Source organism: Microtus ochrogaster, chromosome 1 (genome assembly GCF_000317375.1).
Source record: "Microtus ochrogaster isolate Prairie Vole_2 chromosome 1, MicOch1.0, whole genome shotgun sequence".
Taxonomy (NCBI): domain Eukaryota; kingdom Metazoa; phylum Chordata; class Mammalia; order Rodentia; family Cricetidae; genus Microtus; species Microtus ochrogaster.
In genome coordinates, this window is record NC_022009.1 from 120494899 (window position 1) to 120518024 (window position 23126).

At 42.0% G+C, this 23126-nt stretch overlaps 1 protein-coding gene across 4 annotated transcripts in view; it reads right to left on the reverse strand.

Annotated features, from left to right (window-relative positions):
- Rapgef2 (Rap guanine nucleotide exchange factor 2) overlaps positions 1-23126 on the reverse strand; it is a 206446-nt gene that overhangs the window by 60153 nt on the left and 123167 nt on the right. Inside the window, exon 1 of one of the 4 annotated variants that reach the window (XM_005344119.3) lies at positions 18835-18986. The exons of 2 other annotated variants lie outside the window; for them this stretch is intronic. In XM_005344119.3, the coding sequence (XP_005344176.1) occupies positions 18835-18888 (54 nt within the window). In that variant the 5' untranslated portion in view covers positions 18889-18986. Of the gene's footprint in view, positions 1-17895; positions 18475-18834; positions 18987-23126 lie in introns of those variants that run through there. One more of the 4 variants, XM_013348686.2, reaches the window with a different exon arrangement.

The window sequence follows — 23126 nt, forward strand, 5'->3', positions numbered from 1 at the left end:
AGTGCAATAATAATAATAAATAATAATAATGATCAAGATGACTTATGGTGAAAACGGTATTTTGATACTGTAAGGGATATATTCTTTGGGGTAGAAAGATTGTTAAGAGCTAGAGGATCAAGGAGTTTCCTGTGAGGTTGTATCGTCTGCTAATGTCAGACGCTATACCTATAAAGTCTCACCAACATGACGGCCTGAACAAGCATTGAACAGATATGACACCAACAGATATGCCCGTGTGGGCAGGAGAAAGCCCATGAAGTCTCAACTCAACACAAACATGTATATACATATCCACATGTTCAACAGTTCATGAAAAAGAGGCCATGAATTTGAAAGAGAGCAAGGAATAGTCTGTAGTAGGGTTTAAAGGGAAGGAAGAGAAAAATGATGACATAATATTATAACCTCAAAAGTGAAAGAAAGAAAACATTCAATAATTAAGTAATGCTAAGGGGAAATAAGTATCTCCAGCTGTCTTTCCTTTTGAGGCAAGGCACTAATTGTGAGTTGTATATGTGAGTGTACACATGCCAGTAAAAAATATATAAGGTAACAGAAATATAAAACAAGAGTTCCCTTATATTGTTGAAGTTTGGTTAAACACCTAATCTGCTCCTAGAATCTTCTAAAGAAGTTGGGGAATGTGCAGTGTCCCCCACTGCCAAAATACAGTCAAAGTCCGTGAAGTATGAATGGAGCTAGATGCTACTGTTTGTGTCACCATGCCCAAAAGAACCCCGCTCTTCAGTGCTTCCAATGGTACCAACAGGACAGACAAGATGCCTGAGATAGGGAACCTTCCTTATCTCTCTCACTGGAGAGTCGAGCCGAGAAAAACTGAGGCACACACCAAATACAGAGTGCCAAACAAATCCGATAGATGCTCAACCAAACAAGCCCCTGTCTGCCGTTTCTATAGCTGTGGAAAACTGGAGAGCAGAGGGAGAAGCCACAGGGATGGAAAGCGGTCTCTAGGGAACGTAAGAGAGTTAATTAAGGGGGACACTTAATTACAAGGTGAACAATCAATGTATACCTCAAAAGGAGGGAGAAGGCAATACATTATCTGACTTTCAAGAGTTTGTATGTTCCATGAAAACAGTCCAAATCTATGAGGAATTTTAAAATAAATGGAGAAGATGCAAATGCCCAGCCGTATTTAAGTGGGGGAAAGAAGGGACAGGTGGCTAGTGGAACAGACACCTCCAAATTCCCCCACGACAGTGTCACTTATCCTTGTAAAATGAAAGGGCCAAGCAGCAACCTCACATTACCATATGACTTCTCTCCAGGCGATCGGTCACCAGGGCCATAAATTTTATTTAGTATTAATATTTATTACTTATTTATCTTTTGAAATGATCAAGTTCTCAATTCCCAAAGGATTCCTTAGGGTGTGTGAGCGAAAGGAAGCTTACATAATAAGCTTCTTCCTCCAGGACGGTGCTGAAGGGAGGGGTCAGCGGACCAGAAGACACAGGCAGGCGCCATTCTTGCTTGGCTGATGTTGGGACAAGTTTGAAAGGAAGAACTAGTGAGCTGGAGAAAGTGAAAGGGGAAGCCACAGCAGAGCTATGGGGGTGCTGGCAGGTGGGGGTGGATTTTGGAGACGTCGGGTGACTTTTCTGATACAGAAACTTTAACCAGAAGTTGGTCACTAAACTACAGACAGTTTCAGCACAACACAGCCGGAAGCCAGCCATGTTACTCTTAGCACATGAGGAAGTGGGCATTAGCTATTCTTCTGTACAGTTTCTCAGTTTTTTATTGCATGCAAATTTGGGGAGGGGGTGGAGAATGAAGTCACAGCTCAAGAATCTGGCAAGCCCCTAAATTCCACGGTAAAGAAGCATTAAGAAGCTAGGGATCTGAGTCATTTAATATCAGGCTTCGGCGAAAGTCTTAGATGGTTATATAACAACACTAATTTTTAAGAACAAGAAAGGTTTGCTTTTTTAAAAAATAAAAGTCATGGATGGATGCAGTACTTCTTTTCTGCTTTTCATACTATGAAGTTGTTAAGCTGGATTCTTCCATATAATAAAATTTGTATCACATATATAAAATGTCTTTGCTTTTTCTCTAGACTGAAAACTCACTTTAGACTGAAGCCCATTATTAATCAGATTCCCCAAGCAATATCCTTCTTTGATGTTAAAGTAATTCATCTATTTCTCGGTGATAGTGATTCATATTTGCAATGTATGGTAAAATAGGATGGATTCCATTATGTAATCAAAATATCGCTGAATTCACATATCATCAAACAACTGTGTTAAAAATATTGGCCCATTCTTTAAGCCCGGGTCTCCCCACCACGCAGACAGCACATCAGAACCAACAGCAGAAGTTTTCACTTGAGCCCTGACGATCTGACACACAGCAGGCTCCAACCTTTACATTTGCAAAAATGAAAGAACATTTACTTGAAAATTAATTCATTTTTTTTTTGCATGTCCATTTGAATTATTTCCTGAAACTAGGTAAAGAAATTCTATGTTTATGGTAAATGACGAGAATCCTTATGGCTCTTGTCCTAAGAGAACAAGTGTCGCAAACAACACGCACAGATAGGCAGAAGCAGAAAGAACTTCCTCTCAGCATTGGAATGGGAGGAGAGAAATCAGAAGATATCATATCTTCACTCAAACACGGGGTTTAGAACAAGAAAGCAAATAACCATGTGTTCTTTCTTATATGCTCGGCATTAAATTTAAATTATCTTTCCCAAACAAGAGGTTTGTTTTTCAAGGGAACCTGCAATATGCACAATTAAGAAGACCACAACTCCCACATCCTGTCCTTCACATTTTTTTCTTCTTCAAAGAAAACAGCACTTATGAGCTTCATAACTATTTTAAATCCCCGAATCGTATCGTAATAGCAAAGCACTGTAGAGCATAATACAAAATGGCACAATTAAATATGACCCTGAATTTCATGCTTCTGTAATCTATATTAAGTTGAGAACAAATAAAAACGTTCTACCTAGATCATTTATGTAAGGAAGGTAAACTAGAAAGATCGGCCTTAGGAAGAAATAGAATACATACCATGATATAGTTCTCTTGCGTTAGAAAAGGCAAGAAGAAGGGGTTTAAATTAAGACTTGGTGTATAAAAGCTGAAAGCATAGAATTTGTATCCACATAATGAACTGATGTCTCCTCTAAAGACGTCAGATTGCTGCTCAGCTAAACTATCTAAAAATACCTCCTTGCAAACACACACGGAATGACTACAAAGACAGGTCTTACTAAGCAGCTCGACTTGCACAAAATCACTTAATAAGTGAGGAAAATGGTGAAGTACTAAGGTAAAAATTAATGCGATTTTTTTTTCACATCAACTGTGATTCTTTTATGAGCTATTTTGCAACCAATTCCAATTTGCAGAAAACAGCTAATGAAGGATCTGGAAAATGAATTTTAGCTGATCTAAGATGGCCAACAGATAATCATATCCTACACTCAAAACAAGACCAAAAAACCCACAAAACAACAAGAACAACAACAAAATAAATAAATAGATTAATTAATTAACTAAAAACAGTGTTTTTGAAAGGAGTGATGGCCCAGGCCTGTAATTCTGGCACTTGGGGGGGATGAGGCAGAAGAACTTCCATAATTCAACGTCAGCTTCTTTTACACAGGATGCTCAAGGCCACCTAGGGCTACACAGTTAGTGAGAACCTGTCTCAAAATAAAACAAAACAAAGAAAAAAGGGGGGGAGGGGTAAAAAGACCCACCAAACTTGTGGATCAATGTTCACATTAAAACTCAAGAGAAAGAAACATTTCTAGCTGAAGAAACAAAAGGAATCCATAAATAACGCTGGGTGCCACTCTTCCCTGTGAGACATGGGTGGCACTGACGACATGAGAGAGACCATGAAAAACAGTCCCGAACATGTTAACAATCTCTGAGCATCACACAGCCATGAGGGAGAGGAAGACTGTGGCCCACATATGAAGGACAGTAGCAGGAAAGGATGACCATCGAGGTAGAAAACTAGCAATCATGAGCCGAGCCATGCATAAGTTTGCAAGAAAATCCTGAGAACATGAACTTCTAAAAGCATCAATTTTAAAATATTTTCCATATTTAAAGCAAGTTGTCATCGGTAAAACACAAAGACTCTCATTTTTACTTTTTAATATTGTTTAGGAATCAGACATGAAGCACTTAAAAGGAGTGATGACTATATTAATTTTCAAAACACTTGTGAGGTAGAGAAGTATAATCACCGTCTCCATTTTGTAGAGCAAACAAAACAAGTGGCTTGTCTAATCACTGCAAGTAATCATAGCTAGTAAATATCAAGAGAGGCAAAATATCAAGAGCAAACTAGTCAGCATCAGAATAAAGAATCCAAAGAAGTTTTGAGGTCCCCTCAATACCCAGGAGAAGTAGTAGTAGGAACTCAACCCTGGGTCTTGCCTATGCCAGGCAGATGCTCTATTAATTAGCTATATCCCCAGCCCAGGGTGTGGGCACACACACACATACATATGCACATAAACGCATGCATAGTGTTTTATTGTTTTATTATTATTATTTCTATGTAGTATTGTTTTATTCCCCCCACACACACCAAAAATCAGCCAACAGCAACAACAACCCCCCAACCACAGTTGTACTAGTTTCTTCCCATCGCTGTGTGGGAAGGGCCACATGAGCATTCTCTTTTGAAGATCCCCGTTGGCATGCTGGGAAATGACACACCCCCAACACTTCATGGAGTTCGCTCAACTGTGATGCATCAGTAGGAAGCTCATCTCCTCTCAGGTGTAGGGAGTGCACCAAATGCACTCATTAGCTTTATATAAATCACCTAAAGCTGTGTTTGTTGTTTATTTCTGTGACAGCATCTCTGAGAAAACAATTTGTGGGGGTAAGGATTCATTTTGGTTCACCGTTTTGGAGATGTCAGCCCACGGCCACTTGTGCTGGGCCTGGGCACAAGGAGGCAGAGCTCCACAACTGGACACTCTGTGCAGAGCTGCACAGCTGGATGGAGACTGCAGGAAGCGTCGGGCTAGATAAAGCTGTCAAGGGAATGCCCCCAATGACCCAGCTCCTCTAACCCGCCCCACCTCCTTACTGTCCACTCAGCCATGGACAGATTCAGAGGGATTATTCATCCATTGATGGAGTAAGAGTCCTATTGCCAATTATCTAACAGATAATTATCTGACAGAGTTCAAAAAATGAGTCTTCTGGAAGACACCTCATTTCCAATCACAACAGAAGGTGACATCTTTTTTATGGCAGCCTAGATGACACTTGAAGTACAGAACAAGAGTGAGAACAGACGCACAAACAAAGTCAGCACTTAACTACAGTGAGGGAGAGGGTGTTCTAATGCTGCCTAGCGCAAAGCCCTACCCACCACCAACCCATGGAGACTGAGCCCAGAGCAATGGCACTGCCAAGCCAGGGTGGGAACAGCTATCTTTGCTGGATTTGGGATAATACTGTTTTTGTTTTGTTTTCGTTAAAGGTGTCCAGAGAATAAGTGCTATAGTTGAAGGGAGTTTTTTTTTTTAAAGATTTATTTTACATGCATTGGTGTTTTGTCTACATTCATGTCTTTGTGAGGGTGTTGGATCCCCTGGAATTGTAGTTACAGACAGTTGTGAGCTGCCATGTGGGTGCTGGGAATTGAACCCTGGTCCTCTAGAAGAACAGACAATGCTCTTAACCACTGAGCCATCTCTCCAGCCCCTAGTTGAAGGGAGTAAAAGAAATGATGCAACTGTAACCAAGATGCATATAATTATTTATTGACTTGTATTTTACACAGCTAGGATATGTGTCTAGGTCAAGTAAGCTCACAAAACTTTCCTCTAGATAACTAAAACTGGTCCCTTTGAATATCTTCCCTAACTGGAAACAAAATAAGAAAGCAACTATATCATTCAAAATGTAAGCAAGAGCAGAATTCCCTAAATTTGAGTACTGCAGAAGCCCCTGTGGTGTGTGCAAGCTCGGGTAATCACAGGGACTTCCTAAAAGGTTAAACTGATGAGAGAAAACCTTCATGTAAAGAATCTGAAAATTCTTTAGAACACCACATCAGAAAGAAGGCAAAGTAATAGCTACTGTCGCACACACATGAAATTGCTTTGAAACCAATACTTAAGAAAATCAGTTCTGAAATAGAGGAATGACCTTGCTCAGAAGGCACAAGAAATTGTCCACGCTGCGACTGTGTGCCTACAGGAAAAGTTAGAGGTATTTCACACGGCTTCTCAACACAGATGCATGTGCATGCCTGCATGCATGTGGAAGACGAAATGGCCAGTGGTATCAGTTGTGCAACTTTTGAAGAAATTATTTAACTACGTACAACGAAGCTACAGAAAACTTACCCTGTTGTAGAGCTTAAGATGTTTAAAACACAGAAAGCCTTCATTTTAGTTAGTGACAGCGTGACTGCTAACCTCTCATCTTAATACTGATTTGTAATGAGAAGGTTGCTTTGGATTACACATTAAACTAAACCAACAATTATATTAATGGCTAACATTTCATTTAATTGAGTCTAATATTTTGCTTTATTTTAGTATCTTTGAAATTAGTAATAAAAAGAAAGTATTGCTGGGCCATAAAAAAAAGGAAATGGCATCTTAATAACCCCCAAAAGAAATTATCATTAAAATACATATAGTCAAAAGGTGAAGAACAAGAACGCTAACAAATGTTTTTGATTCTTCCATCTGCTCCCGTAAAATAGTTAGAGAAATAACTCAGCATGCCCAGTTAACAGGGATGGCTCAAGTCCACTCATGAGCAGGCTAACAGCAGCAGAACCTTGGACACAGCACAGGCCTTGTGTTAGAATCGTGCCATTTCATGCGATTTTCAGCTCATTTCTTCTGCCTCCCTAAACCCCACGTCATTTTTTCCTTCACATCTTTTTCATGTGCTGCTCTCCTTCATTTCTATTAAGTCTCCAGCCTCACTTCCTGTGCCTGGCTCAATGACACACGGTGTCCCTGCCTCTGTACTGGGATGTGCTTCCTGCCACACTGTGCCCAGCACTCAGAGATAACCTACTCAACCAGAGCTGAAAAAGTAAAACTATATTTAACTTTTCTTCTAGAACTCTGAAGTAAACTTACAGTGCTCAAAATGAGTTGTTTCATTACTAATCTTTACTAACAATACAAATAATCCAAAAGTTTAATTTCAAAATAAGGAAAGCAAAAATCTAATTCCTCACAAATGGTCATAAAATGCATTTTCTTTCCATTTTTCATAATCTCAGTGTTGTTGTACAAGAAAAGTTGTTGGGTGAAAACATACTATTTTTACCTATATGGAAATCATACTGTCAATAGATTTTCTTCTTCGAGGATTGCTATGGGACAATGATCTGTCAATTGTATTTTAATAAAATGCTGATTGGCCAGTAGCCAGGCAAGAAGTATAGGCAGGGCGACACGAACAGGAGAATTCTGGGAAAAGATTCAGTCTGCAGTAGTCAGTCAGACACAGAGGAAGCAAGATGTGACTGCCTCACTGAAAAAGGTACCAAGCCACATGGCTAACACAGACATGAATTATGGGCTAATATAAGTTATAAGAGTTAATAAGAAGCCTGAGCTAATGGGCCAATCAGTTTACAATTAATGTAGGCCTCTGTGTGTTTATTATGGACCTGGTGGGACAGAAACCCCAGTCAACAGATGATTACCCATACATTTAAAGTACTCAAGAGCAGTAAACTTTTTATTTCATTGGCACAAGGTCTCACTATGTAGCCCAGGTTGGCATTGGGCATGCACTCCTCCCATGTTAGCCTTCCAGAGTGCTGGGATTACAGGTGTATACAATCACACCTGATGACTCCTGGACTGGATCTCACTCTGCCTGTCCCAGAACTCACTACGTAGACCAAGCTGGCCTTGAACTCACAGAGATCCACCTGCCTCTGCATGAGTTTAAAAATGTTCATCACTATGCCTAGCTACATGTCAGCTTTTAAAATGCTATTCAGCTAACAATAAAAGCCCTTTTACTGAATGAGAACTAAGATCTAATCTATATTCTCCTGCTGGGGAGAAACACAAAGAACATTTCAATGAACCATATTCCTTTTTCTAAAGCAAAACAAACTTCACTGGCTATCATCACCGTCCACTTTTGAGGTGTATTGTTCAACAGAGAGCTGCTTCAACTCCTACTTACATTAGGTCATTACTTCTTTCAAAGTGGGGAAGGAAGTAAGAATAATGCAAGGGAAGGGAATCTGGGCCCATGCCCGGCAGCACGGTGAAAGGCACATGGTTGGGGGAGGGGTACTGCTCACAACTGCTTACATTTTCCTTAGCTGGGACATCTGCAATTTCACTTCTCTTTCTTCTGCTACTGTTCACTTTCCAAACCTTAAAAATTTGCTCAAGCTTCAAGAAAAACACAAACGTATAACTATAGTAAGAGTGATTAAAATCAAGCGGTATTCTTTCCTTTAAGAAGGACGGAGCTTTTGAGGTAGGGTTTCACCATGTAGCTGGCTGGCCTCGAACCCATGGAAACCCTCATAACTCTGCTTCCCAAGTGCTAGGATTAAAAGTACAACACCATCATGCCTGGCTTCTCACACTAAATGAACTTCTTAACTAAGTTTTTCTTTCAGTTTAAGCCATATAAATTATGTTATATATAAGTTATTCTGGCTAAGTTTAAAAAATGTTAAAGACAAAGGCTGCTATACAAGCCTCAAATATATTTAATATATTTAGTTATAAATACATTAAATTACTTGCCCTTAAATAAATCTTTTACATATATTTTTGGGAAAATGTCTAGAAGGAAAATCATTATTGGATTTTTTAATGCTGTGCTATAAAACATTTTCACAATAAAAGAATCTAGATGCCAGTATGCTTATTAAGATTTATTTTTATGTTATGTATGTGTAGGCATGTTCTATTTGCTATCATATGTGTGTTGGTGTTTAGGGAGACCAGAAAAGGTGTGTTGGATCCCCTGGAACTAAAGTTACAGAAAGCCCCAGGAAGTCCAAAGCTGCCTGATACGGATTCTAAAAACCAAACTCAGGTCCTCTGGAAGAGCAGCAAGTGCTCTTAACTGCTGGGCCACCTCCCTAGCCCCTGTACCAATACTATAACAATGCCAACAATCTAGATAATAAACTCAGAATTCTTTTTCATTCCTTGTTTCCAATGTTTTCTCTCTTTTCTTAGATACATACACACTAAATTTGTCTTTTCTTCTTTTCGTGTGTGCGTGTGCAGGCGCGCACACGAGCGTATGTCCATATCAGGCGTATATTATATGCATATGTATGGGTGTTGGGGGGGGGAGAACAAAGTTGACCTCAGGTGTCAGGAATATTCTTCAATTGCTCTTCTACCTTACTCTCTAGGCAGGGTCTCATTCAAGCCAGAGCTTGCTTTAAAGGGTGGTTTGTTCAGAGATCCCAAGTCTCTACTTTCTGAAGCTAGAATTAAAGGTGGCAACTATGCCCATTAGGCATCCACGTGACTTCTGGGGACCTAAACTATGGCCTTCTTGATTGTGCAGCAAGTGCTTTAACCACGGATCCATCTCAACAGCCCTATTTGTAAAAATTATCAATTATGCACAGGACCATCAATGGCTGCATAGGGTCACTGAGATACCTCTGCGTAAATCATCATAACACAAAGCACGAGTAAATCAGCATAGCTGTTCCAGCTATAGCTCTTTTAAATAAGGATGATTTGGTGGGCCAGTGTGACGGTTCCGTGGGTAAAAGCATGTGCCAGCAAACCTGAGTCTGACCTCCAGACCCCCCACGCTGAAGGAGAGAACTGACTCCCATAAGTTGTCCTCTGTCCACCCCACATAGGACACCTTTGCACACACGTGTGTACACAGACAAATAAATAAATGTAAAATAGCAAAAACTTAGGTAATTATGGCAAGTGTTACCTATAAAGTAATATGATTTTATATTTCCATTGTTTGTTTCAATAGGAAGCCTTATACATTCATATTTTAGATAATGGAAGGATCAAGAGAGTCCTTTAAAAGCAAAGCATAAATTCTTTAGACACATATTAAAAGGTGATTTCACCCTTCGCGTTCTCAGTAGCAGGAAACATGGGTATGAACTGTGCTCATCTCTACTTCTGCTGGCCTTGCCCCACAGCTGCCAACCCAGGCTCTGCACCAGAGACCCCAGACTTTAAGGCTCTTCTAGGTACACAACTCCCAACATACAACATCCACAAAACCTGCACATTCCCCCTTCACTCCAGCACTGCTGAAAAACTGAGGGGGATGAAACACAGCCAATAGCAAAAGAGCACTTCCAGGAGCTACGTGGATGACAAATACTGTAACCAGAGGTTAAGAATGTCTGTAGAAGAAATAACCAAATCACAACTCCACAGCCTTTAAAAAACAAACAACAACAAACGATCATATTATGTTGCCTTCCTTTATTATGAAAACTATGATGTTGTGTCTGGCACCTTAATAAAACTCAGTGACAGGTTGGCCCACTGAAAATGGTCCATAATAAGGTGCTCACTGTAATCTGTATTTTTAAGACCACTAATAAAAGCAGTATGAAAATAGACACTTTTACCCCAAGAGTCAGTACACATTTCCCACCCCCTACAAATTACATCTACTAAAAATAATTTAAGCAGTTACTTCTACTAAAAGTAACCTGTGCAAAATTTTAGCTTTTACTAAATACCAAAACTAGAATTGAGATTATGGGCTGTTTATATTTACAAAGACCCTTGTGTGTGAAATATGAATGGGTACGCAGACATAAATGGTGGGGCACGCTTCATTCCAAGTCAGCATGAACAATAATGCGTCTCCCTAGCTTTCTCTACTAGAGAACATACTCTTAATCATAAAATTATCATCCCGTCACTTTGTCCCAAGACTGACATGGGCCCCACATGCTTCTGTGATTAGGTTTTCTGATGAACAGTAGGATCTGGTGCACCGATACGGAATGAAGTCATGTGATGTATGAGCAGGGTATTTACATGATTACTGAAGACTGAAAAAGGAGCACAGCATATAACATACACTGTGGGATCAAGTAAGAGTCTTGTCTGTCATCCACCTAATCTACACACAAACACACGAGAGAGAGAGAGAGAGAGAGAGAGAGAGAGAGAGAGAGAGAGAGAGAGAGAATATGACATGACTATGTACAAGACCTATGATTTGAGGTGTTGAGGTTCATTTAATATACAGGAATGGCAAAGTGTAAAACAGTCCAGTTCTGTATGGCATGTATATTTTACTACCAACAAGAACTATGGACAAAGGCTGTAAACTCACACGGATGCCCTGCAAGGTGCAGAAAGCGACTTTTGTGAGTGCTCTGTGACATCACCTAGTTATGTGAGTCGAGCAGCAAATATGCATTTCTTCTATGATCAACTTGTGCATTAACTTCAGAGTCTATATTCTAAACACCAGGCACTGTTCTCTTTAACATACTTTGTATAACGCAAAGCACTGGTACTGTAAATTCAGATAATCACACACATGTGTCATGATTCCAAAGGTAAAGACCATTTCTCAACGAAGAAGGCATGGTGATGCAAGCTAATCCCAAAGTGCAAGGGGCAGAGACAGGAAAAATCTTTGAGTTCAAGGTCAGCCTGATAGATATAGTGAGTTTCAGAACAGCCACGGCTATGTAGAGAGACCCTGTCTCCCCTCAACCCCCAAAACAACCATTTAACAATTAAGAAGACAGAGCAAAGATCTTAGAACTAGAAAAGTAACAGGATCCTGAAGGCACATTTATAAAAATTCAATTAAATTACATGCACATAAGTATATATATGTATATATACTCACATGGTTATATCTACAACACACATAACTTATTTTGCTTTTAAAATATTTTTAAGTTCATAACCAAACCAAAAATCCAAATGAAATTTGAGGATAATGACTACTGATCTGAACAGGAAAACCACAAAAACACAGGAAACTACAGACACGACAGCTGTGAGCTATTCTCTTTTCTTTAACCAAGCTGGGAATCAATCAAAGCCTCATTCATGCTAAGTAATGTCATACCACTGAGCTATACCTCAAGAAGAATTCTTAACAGTTTGCCTGAATAGAATTTTTTTTTTTTTTTTGGTTTTTTTTGGTTTTTCGAGACAGGGTTTCTCTGTGGCTTTGGAGCCTGTCCTGGAACTAGCTCTTGTACACCAGGCTGGTCTCGAACTCACAGAGATCCGCCTGCCTCTGCCTCCCGAGTGCTGGGATTAAAGGCATGCGCCACCATCGCCCGGCCTGAATAGAATATTTAAGACTGTAGTCCAATCTAAACCCAAGGGGAACTAACAATACGGAAAACTGTATTTAATGAATAATTATACCTTTAATATTAAACCTCCAGAGCATTTAACTTGGTGAAAATCATATATCAGTACTTCAAAGGCCTAAGAAAAGATACTGATACTATGATCAGTGGTCTTGTCATAGTTAAACAGTTAAATGGGATGAGGGGCACTTGAACATTCTCTTTTTCATTAATCAATTGACTTTATCCTCAGGTAGTTTCAAGTGGATCATTCCTGAACAATATTTAACAGCCAGGCTATGAAGGACACTGCTCCCTCTGGCAAATGGTGAAGTTGGTGTGTGCACTACAATGAAAAAGACCTTTTATTTCAAAACTGCACACGTGTAAACAGCACATGTAATGCCTTGGCAAGTTTCTAAATATATTTCTTCACTTCTAACAAGGCTAAAAAGATCTAATTTGTTGCCAGGGTTTCTTGGCCCAAATCCAAGGCAGGATGACCTTGTCCTTGAACAATACAATAGGATCTCGCTTCCTCTGGGCCTCTCTGTGAGCAAGTACTGAGGAAAATCTTCCCGAGAGATAAGTTTATTTCATCCCAGGAAAGAGATCTGTCATAACGGACAAAAGAGAGATCAGATAAGAGAAGGAGGAGTTTTGACCCTGAGAAGGAACCCTGACTTTCAGTCTGTAATTAGTGCTGGACGTGTTTTTCATTGTTAAGGGCGCAACATCAATCAAATGTTAAAGAGCTACCCTAACCAACGCAAACTGACAAGGTCAAACTGCTGAGGTGAGAAGCAGTTTGCTCTGTGTTTGCTTTCCCCGATGCAGTTTTCCTAACCCTGCTCTAGTTAGCATACAACATACTCACTCTACATCCTCAGGCTAGGCCTTCATCAAAGCTATCAGCAACTGGACCTCGCACTCCTCTGGAACACAGGCCATGCAGGCAGTGATGAGTCTGCTGTCCTTGGATCCCTCTGCATCCGCACGTGTGCAGCCCCAGCTTTGAGTCCCACATGTTATTCTGCCAGCCTTGAAACGCTCTCTTTATTCTGTACTCTCAACAGCCGACAAACAGTTCTAAATTCCAACCATACTCATAGCGCACGGTGCACAGGGGGAAGAACTCGTTCGAGGAGGGACTTCTGGTGTCCCCACGACGGCCACGCCTATTTCTGAGCACCAATTAGAAGAAGTACGAGGACTGAACGTGTTATTTAGCGTGCGCTCCTGAATTCCTGCTGCTGAGACAGAGTACCAACAAAGCTGAAGAGAGGTGGAAGAAGTCAGGTCAAGCAAAGTGCAGCAAGTGCAAGCCAAGTAACTGGAAAGCACAGGGACCAAATGCCTGACATCAGACTGGCTCGCCTGGAATTTAAAAAGCATAGAGGAAAATCATCCATAAAGGGAAAAAATACCTTCTTAAAGGGCCTTAGGAATTTAGACAATATAAGCTAAGGGATCTTTTATCTTCTTGGCCAAGGCACATATAAAATGTCAATGGAATTCAAGCAGTTCAGAGACTAAGGACAGAGGGCCTCCATCCCACCCCCGACAAAGGCAGAGAGAGAAGAGCCTATGGATGAGGGGAGCCCAGGTGTTGAAGTGCTTGCCTAGCACCCATGATGCCCCAGGGTCACTCTCCAGCAGCATGTGTACTAGGCATGGTGGTACATGCCTATAAATCCAGCACACAGGAGGATCAGCAAGTTCAAAAATTATCTTCTGATAGCCTGAGATAAAGGAGACCCTGATTCAAAGTAAGAAGAAAAAAAGGAAAGGAGGACAGAAGGGAGGAGATGGACACAATGGGAGGGGAGGGGAGGAGAGGAGAGGAGGGGGAGGGGGTGATCAAATGGATCCTAGGGTTCACACAACTCACAGCTACTATAGATGGAGGGAGGTGGTTAAGTGGAAAAGCTGGGTCTGGGGCAAATGCAGGGTCACTTCGGCACACACAGGAGGTAGGAACAGGAAAATGTTTATGCTTTCAGTGGAGCCAAGAGACTATGGTAAGGTAATTAGACGTTATAATGGAATGGCTAAGGAAATTAAGACATGAAGCTTATGTTTAAAGTGTTAAGCAGCAGGAAAGGAGAGGAGGCCCCCACCCCATCTCAGCTACTCAGGAACCTGAGGCAGGAGGATGACTTCAGTGATAGTTAGGCTTCACAGCAAGGTCCATACTTATGACTTAAACCAACGTCAGATCAACAGGACTAGAGAGCTGGGGGTTGAGGGGCTTCGCAGAGGCACAAGTCAGGAGGAAGAAACTGCGTTAAAAAGGCATCCTTTCCGGCCCTCCCACTCCAGCCTCAAGGCAATTCATTTCAAAGATGAAAGATGCAACCTTGAGTATGCCGAGCAACAGGCAGTGCAGCAAACACCTCATCACAGTATCCTACCTGTGTAAGAATGGTGACTGCAATGTCGTGTGTGCCAAGAAAAAAGAGGAGATAAAAGGCCAGCACTATTTAAGTTTTGTGGCCCATTTGTTAACACTGCTGCCAAGATTAAATATTTTACACAGGTGGATAAATTACAGGAGATTTGGCGGCATAAGTGGGACGTTTTAGACCTAAGTTAGCCTGGACTGCAAAGATACTATGTGTCTTTCTTCACTTCTAAAGGCCATCCTACACCTTCCTTCAGCGCTCTGCTGTAGGAATTTAGGGAAAAAAATGTGAAATATGGTATCTGACATAAAAACAGTGCTCAATAGTAAGCGCCTTGTCCTACTAGTTAAGTATAACTTAAGGTAAAGACAAAACGCTACATAAATCAATAATTTCTGTAAGATTTTTCAACAGAACACAGGTCATCAGTTTGAAAGGCAGCAAGTCCATGAAAGAGTGGCCAATTTGAAGGATTTTTACAATTGCCTCAAACTACAGAAGTTTTTGAGGCTGATATCCCTGAGTAAAGAAGACATTTTCTGTCGTTGACTTTTAGGTACAGGGCTCCCTAAACAGCCAAGCTGGCCCTGAACTTGCAACTCTCCTAGCTTAGCTTCCCAGGACCGTTACAGCTGTGCACCACCACACTTGGCTTAAGGGGAGACCTTTAATGCTACCCTAACATTTTCTCCGACTTCCAGAGAGTGTGGAAGCTTTTCCCATACAACACTGATTTGTAATTATTACAATTGTGGTTTGTTTGTTTTCCGGAAATGCAGCTTTATAACACGTCTCTGAAATGTGAACAACACTTTATTTTTACGATCTCATGAGGTATCTATATTTACAAAATGGCAACATCCCCACAAGGGCCAGCTAAAAAGCCTTACACGAAATTAAAGCAGCCCTGTTCTGGTGCATGTCTGTGATTGTCTGTGTTACCAATGGGCCCCACAGCAATGGGACAGAGATGAGAAAATACACAGAATTCAAACATTTTAAAATCTCAAGAGGTTCAATAAGATTCCACTAATCCAAAGATCCAATTAAATGAGAACACTTAAGAATATGTACTACGCGTAGTGCCCAGCAACAGAGATGACCGCTCCGTGTGGTGTGGCAGAACTTTACAGAACATGGTAACGGAGTCCCCCATTTCATTGTTGCACCAACGTACTTCCTTCTGTAATCCAAGGAGAAGGCATTTAAAGAGCCACAGTACAGAGAAGCAAAACCTGAGATACTTTTGAATTTAGTGAATGACTCAACTAAAGTCAGTTGTGACATGTTGCTGGTACAGCACTGTAGGAGCACAAAGAGGGTTTTCTCCTGTTCTGCTCATCACTATGGACTGAACCACCATTGCTTGAGGACCAGAGCTGTTTTCTCTCCTCCAGCTCCCCATGCACCCTGAAGCCTGGCTGCCAAGTGACAGCGCAACAATCTGAATGGATGAGAGAATGATTGACAGCAGGACCTCAGAAACACAAGCTGCCAGCGCCCTGCACTCTGTGCTCTGGGTGCAAATCCTACCATTTCCTTTAGTGAGCTATAAAGTACTTAATGGGAGGCAAATCGGGTGTGGAACACATATCGCTTCCTGTTAGTGAACGGATATCCGGTACTCAATGTTCTAACAGCTCTTGTTTCCACAAAATTTTAAGAGATTTTGTTTCCTGGCCAATCAATGGTTTTAATAATTTTCTGTACGTTAGGAAGCATGCTGCCCCTTCCCATCTGGGAAAGGTTACATGAGAAAGACACACAGTGAGCCTACAATGGGAGGAGTCTTCTGGTGAGCCTCAAGTACAGGGTGACAGGCATTCTTTTCCTGGACGCCAAAGCACAAGGACCTACAGGCCAAAGACCTGCACTGAAGTCAACCTCCAGCGGAAGCTCTCTGACAGACTTTCTTCCGTGAAGGGAGGTAAAGAATTGCTCTTTTCTAGAGATTTCAAACCACGGAAGCATGCCTAGAACCCAGCAGGACAGAGCTAGGACAGAACAGAGCACTGAAGTCTGCCAGCAAGCAGCTCCAGCTGAAGAACAAGAGGCTTACTCACCAGGTGAGGCGCGACCTCAGAGTCACTGCACCTAAGGAACTTTCCTGCGCCCACCTAAAATGCTCATTTCGTGATGACAAAACCAGATTCCACACGCGAACCTAAACCTAAACAGATCCTGCTTGCTCATTTTCAAGGCTTTAGTGGGTTTATATGTATTTTTGGGGGTTTGACAGCATTGTATCACTTCTTAGAATACATTAAAACTAACTCCTATATCCTTCTGTACAGGCCTAGGATATGTAAGGAAACACTTCTAAAATGCCTGTGCAAACTCGAGCACTTTAATTGAAATATTATGTGTGTGTGCGTGCATATGTGATATGTGTATGTATGCATACACCACACACACATACACATCAATGTCATGAGCTGGCAAAATGGGAAAAAAAAAAACCCTTGTGACATGCTCACACAAAAGTAGCAGCACAGGTGTGCACGTATTCCTGGAACAGGAGGCTCTGACCCAGAGTTAGACACAGAAATCTGTTTCTCACAAGCAGCAGTTGCTGCCTGTGGGATTTCAGCAAGACAATCACATAGCTGACTCATGGGACCAATTACAAAGGAGCAGTAATTTTTTTTTCTGTGGCATTAAAACAATCTAGTGTACTTACATCACCGATTAACAGATGTTAGCAAGTCAGAAGTGTACCCCTGATGATTTTATTACCAAATCAATAGCCAGAGCCCCCCACCCTCCCCGCCCACCTCCGCGTGCATGCTGTGCCAGGTTCCCATGGGCCGGAACCTCTCATGATGTTTCACTGGATTCAACCAAAGAAACGGTTCTCAGACAAACTGCTTGGACGTTTAGTGAGAGCGACATTATTTTCTAATGAGAAAAATCAGGTGTCCAGTATTTCCCAATGCTACTGGTCTTCCTTAAATAAACTGTCGGTCTTGCTTAAGATTTTTAGAAATCACAACAAAATCAGAAGAGCAAGCAAACTGAAGCTCACCCCCCCACCTCTGAGCAGACTCACTCCCTCTAAAGCACCACTTCCCCTGGAGAAGAGCAACGCTCCATGGAGCGGCTCCCTGCCTGCTTCCCACACTGCTTGCCCACCAGCCGGGCAGCCTGTGATGCCGGCCGGCAGTGCCTGGATACTTACGGACTGCTTCTCCTGCTGGCCCAGAACTCCATGGCTAGCAGGCGCGGCCAGCGGTTTCATAATGAAGAAACATATGTTGAACTGAATTTACACATCATGTACCAACCTCTCACGACGGCAAGTCACCCTCTACAGCATGAAATTAAAAGGAAAAGGGGGAGAAAAAAAAAAGAGGGAGGAGGGAAAAAAAAAACGGGCTGCAGCTTAAAGTGTCACTACTGCTGAGCTTAAAAACCCTTCACACTTGGAGACAGAAACGGAATCAGAACGACAGGGCTCGGCTCCATTTTTATCACGCTGAAACTCTAACCCTCCGAGTCTCTGACAAGGCTGAGGGAACCTCACCCGGCCTTCGGGCTTCTGAGAGAACAAGATCATTTCTGAGGCTAAGAACAAGAGGCAAAAGAAATGGGGGAAAAAAAAGCTAAAATGGCTGACTGCACACAGATTCCCCTCCAAAAGGCTTAATACAGAATTATATTAGCCAGGGTGGTGAAAAGCCAGTCTCTAGCATTCAGCCAAGCATTGTTAACTCTCTTGTTTCATTTGCAATCACACGTACAGACCCCTCCAAACAAGGAAAAAGGAAAAAAAAAAAAAAGGGGGGGGGGGGGGAGGAAAAAAATCAGGGCAGAGCATGTGAATCAGGACCTCCTCCCTAGCTGCTAATGATGCTGACAGTGGTGACCAGTGATCTCTGTCCCACTCCACTAACCAAGTTTGCACAATTAATCTCCGTGGTATGACACTGATGGACATTTAATGTAATGATGTCTGTCCCTCACACTCAACACAAGCATGCCTGCTAGCCGGAGTCACTGACAGAAACACAGCACATGCACACATTACACACACACACACACACACACACACACACACAATCTCAAGAAGCATGAGTCTGAATGAAATACATCAATATAATTACATTATTGTGCTTACTTTGGAGGACCATGGCTGCAGGCAGTTGGCATAGCAACGCACAAGGAAAGCCATTTCCTGGGTAGAGAAAGCTTCCTTTTCTAAATAAAAAAAAATCCCTCTTAGGAAACAAACGGCATTGCTGCTTCCCGCAGAAAGCAAGACACTGTAGTCTGTCTCTTAACCTGCAAGGCTCACACTCGATGTGGTTCTAGTGATGTAAGTGGGTTTCTCTCTCACCCTCCCTCTCCCCATATACGCTGACATATTCAGCTCCAACGGTACACACATTCCTTAAGGCTCGCCCCCTCCTCTACTTAACCATTTCACTCATTAAGGTAGCGATGGACAATTCAGATAAAGTAACAAGCTCTTGCCTGGATTATATCAGCGGCTGTAGGTTAAGCAAGTCTCAGAGGGATGGAATCCATTGATTGCTGACTCCAAATAATATCACTGAAGACAGGGTGGGAAAACGGAGCAAGGACTTACTTGAACAGCTTTGAACTAAAATATGATTTCTTTTTCCACCAAGGTGGGGAGAAAGAAATCAATGTGACCTCTACCCCACCCTCAGGTATTACTGTGCCATAGTAAATCAGAATGTCTTAAGAATTAATAAAATGCATGCTTTGCAAGCCTTGTTAAATTTAGAAGATGAAATCTTCACACACACACACACACACATGAATAAACACATACACACAGATGCAAATATAGTCTTGTCAATAATATTATAATAAACCACCTGGTGGTTTTTTTTTTTTAACAAAGCAAACTTCTATAGGTGGAGCTGAAATTAAAAGAAGATGCCTTGTTCTCTCACAAACTCTAGATTTCACCCAGGCACATGGGTTTACCTAGGTGACAAGGAAAAAAGACACTCCCATCAGCCCTCACAATCAGTTCTACTTTTGAACGGTAGAGAGGACAGAAAACAGTTATAGAAAATATGCCATCTTTAAAAGTAGCCTTTGGCATTCTCAGTGCTCCCTACTGGGTCCCTGGTCTATCTGAAGCCTGCATTCATCCTCTTCTTCTTTCCTCTTCGTAACAAAAGGCAATTTTTCTTTCCCAGTGATGGCAGATTCTTCTCCTTTCCTCCCGCCCCCTTCTGAGACTTCTTAAATTACTCATCTAATCTCCACAGATTTGAATATACTGCTCCTAACCCAAGGTCTGCCCCATCAACTTGTAAACGGCACATACATGCAAATGTGTGCACGCACACACAGCATAGAAATACATAAATACTTTTTAAAAAGTATTTACGTGCTCACACCCAGTCTAGGGCTCTTGGGTTTCTCTTGCTTCCTGGGTAGGCAAAGAGGCCTTTGTAGGTGACTTTCTCCATCAAAGCTCTCTCCTTTAGTGTCTCCGTCCATTTCAGAATGCACCCCAGGGCTATCCCAACAGCAGCTCATCAGCACAGCCATGATCTCACATGCTGTCACGATACTATGTAAGCAGTACTCGACTTCCCCACACACGCTCCCAGTCCACGATGGCTGCTACCATGTCTGTCATGTACAACTGTATTCAGAGCCCCAAGCATGACGCACAACACGGGCACCCACAATTGTGTTGAATGGATGCACCAGATTTTTGACTGGAAATACACACTGGCAAGACCATGTTTACCCTTCAAACCACAACCTGTCAAAATTTCAAATAGAGTTCTGTAACCGATGTAACTCAAAAGCAAATGGCACCAAAAACAAGTAATCTAACCCAAAATCAACACACAAATGCACAGATTAAAAGTGGTATCCACATCCAATAGGACATGATTCAGTCTTCCAAGGGAGTACACACAGCCGCAGAGTAAACTTGGAAGACAGTAGGCTAAATGGGATAAGCCCGTTATAAACATTCTGAGTGTCTAAGCTAACCGAAGTCTTAGGAACAGCCAGGACAGGTGTTTCCAGGTCCAGGTGAGGGGTGGGTATTGATCAGTTACTGATTAGTCTGAGTTCGGAAGATGAAAAGTTCTGAAGGTAGAAGGTGGTCATGCTGAACAATGGGAACTGCGGAACAATATACTTAAAATGGCAAAGTTAATTGGCACGCACACTTATCACAACACAGAAGTGGTTGACTCAAGGCCTAGACAATCAAACTCCACATTTTTCACCTAGCTCACGTCCTAGTACATCTGTGTGCCAACAATTCTCCAAGTTTCCATAGCTTCATATTGATGGTGTCTTGCCTTATAACGGGAAGGCTTCCCACTTACTGTTCCCTCTCTCTGGAAAAATGTGTCACTTCTCTCAAGAAGGAAACTAACCTAATTGGGAAACCTGAGAGATGAAGTAAGAACATCACACATCCTCAGGCTCCAAAGCTCTTCTGTGCTGAGACTCGGCATGGCTTGGCTGCTTCAGGGACTGGCTCCATGCCCACAACATTCACACCTGAAGACTCAGGACTGACAACTTGGAAGTTTACACATCGACACAACTCGGTCAGGTACTAGTTAAGAAACAAAATGAGCCCAAGATTAGAAGAATCCTATAGTACAGGTTTCATATGAGCAAGGCTAAACTATGAGGCCAAGACGTACCCCTGACCTGTATTCTATTTTCCCCATCTTTTAGCCATCTAGACTTAGAAACAATAAACAGATCTAGGAAAAACAAAACAAAACCCTTTCTGCTGTGTCAAGAACTGAAAACTTTTCAACTCTAGTGACAATGTTCAAAAAAAAAAAAAAAATAGAGATCACGGTTCCTGAACCTCCCTGATATAAAGGCATCCCTGGTAAATCTAACGTTGTACTCCTTCTAATATATCCACTGTTTCTAATTACTCCAAGATGACAAACATAGTTTGTTTCTTTTATTGGTAACTAATACTCATATTTAAAGCTTACTTGGTTCTTAATATTATCCATGGCTCACAATAAGCTTTACAAACAGTTAAGCCCAAAGGATACAAGAAAATGAACATTTACCTTTTGTTAGAAAGGGTACAAAGACACAAAGTTAGAAGACTACAGACGTCTAGTTTTCCACTCCGACTATGCCTGAGTAGTTATGCATTGATTTATCCCCTCTTTAGACCAGAGGGGGAAATTACCAAAGCTGGGATCTGTCGGTGAGAAGTGAAGAAAGAAGTCATCCTTTGAAAAATGAAAAATCAGAATTCTACAAATCTGATTCTTATATATTACTGCTCCCCCAAAAAGTGACATTCAAAACTGTTCAGCAGCTAAGGAGGTACGAGCGGTAGGAGCACTTGCTTGGAGAGCATAGAGACATGAGTTTGAATCCTCAGCACGACCCTGCCTGAAACCTAAGTTCTGGGAGTGGAGACCAGCAGAACTCAGGCAACCAGGTGCTAGTTAGCCTTCCTGCAGTATCAGCGTCAGTAAAAGACCCTGTCTCAACTGTTGCTACCGTAAGTTGTCAAAAAGGAAAACTGGGGCTGGACAAATTGCTCAGTGCTTAAGAGCACTCGCTGTTTCTTGTGGAGGATGCAGATTCAGGCCCCATCAGGGGTTTCACAACCATCTCTAACTCCAGTTCTTGTGGAGGATGCAGATTCAGGCCCCATCAGGGGTTTCACAAGCATCTCTAACTCCAGTTCCAGGGGTCCTGCTGATCTCCTCTGACTGCACAGACACCTGCACTCCCACTGTAAACATAAAATCATGCAGGCAGGCTCACACATGCATTCTCAAACTTCCCTCCCCCTCACATACATCTTTCAAAAAAGAAAAGTTGGTTTGGGGTGGGAGGTAGGACTTAACCTTCGTACTCTGCACATACGAGGCACACACTCTGCCACACCCCAAGCTTTACTTTTATCTTGAGACATGGTCTGAAGATCCTCAGGCTGAACATGGACTTACTCTGCATATCAGAAAAGTGAATTTGTGATCCTCCTGCCTTAGACTCCTAAGTAATTGAGATCACAGGGTTGAAGCAACAGGTCCCTCCTGACAATTTTCTTTTGTTTGTTTTTCAAGACAGGGTTTCTCAGTAGCTATGGAGTCAGTCCTGGAACTCACTCTGTAGACCAAGCTGGCCTCAAACTCACAGAGATCCACCAGCCTCTGCCTCCCGAGAGCTGGTGTTAAAGGCGTGTGCCACTGATGGAGGAAGGTCATTGGTTGATTAAATAAAGAAGCTGCTTGACCTGATAGGTTAGAACGTAGGTGGGAGGAGCAGAATGCTGGGCGGAAGAGGAAGTGAGCTGCTTGACCTGATAGGTTAGAACGTAGGTGGGAGGAGCAGAATGCTGGGCGGAAGAGGAAGTGAGGTCAGACTCGACAGCTCTCCTCTCAGGGAAGATGCCTCAGAGGGACACGA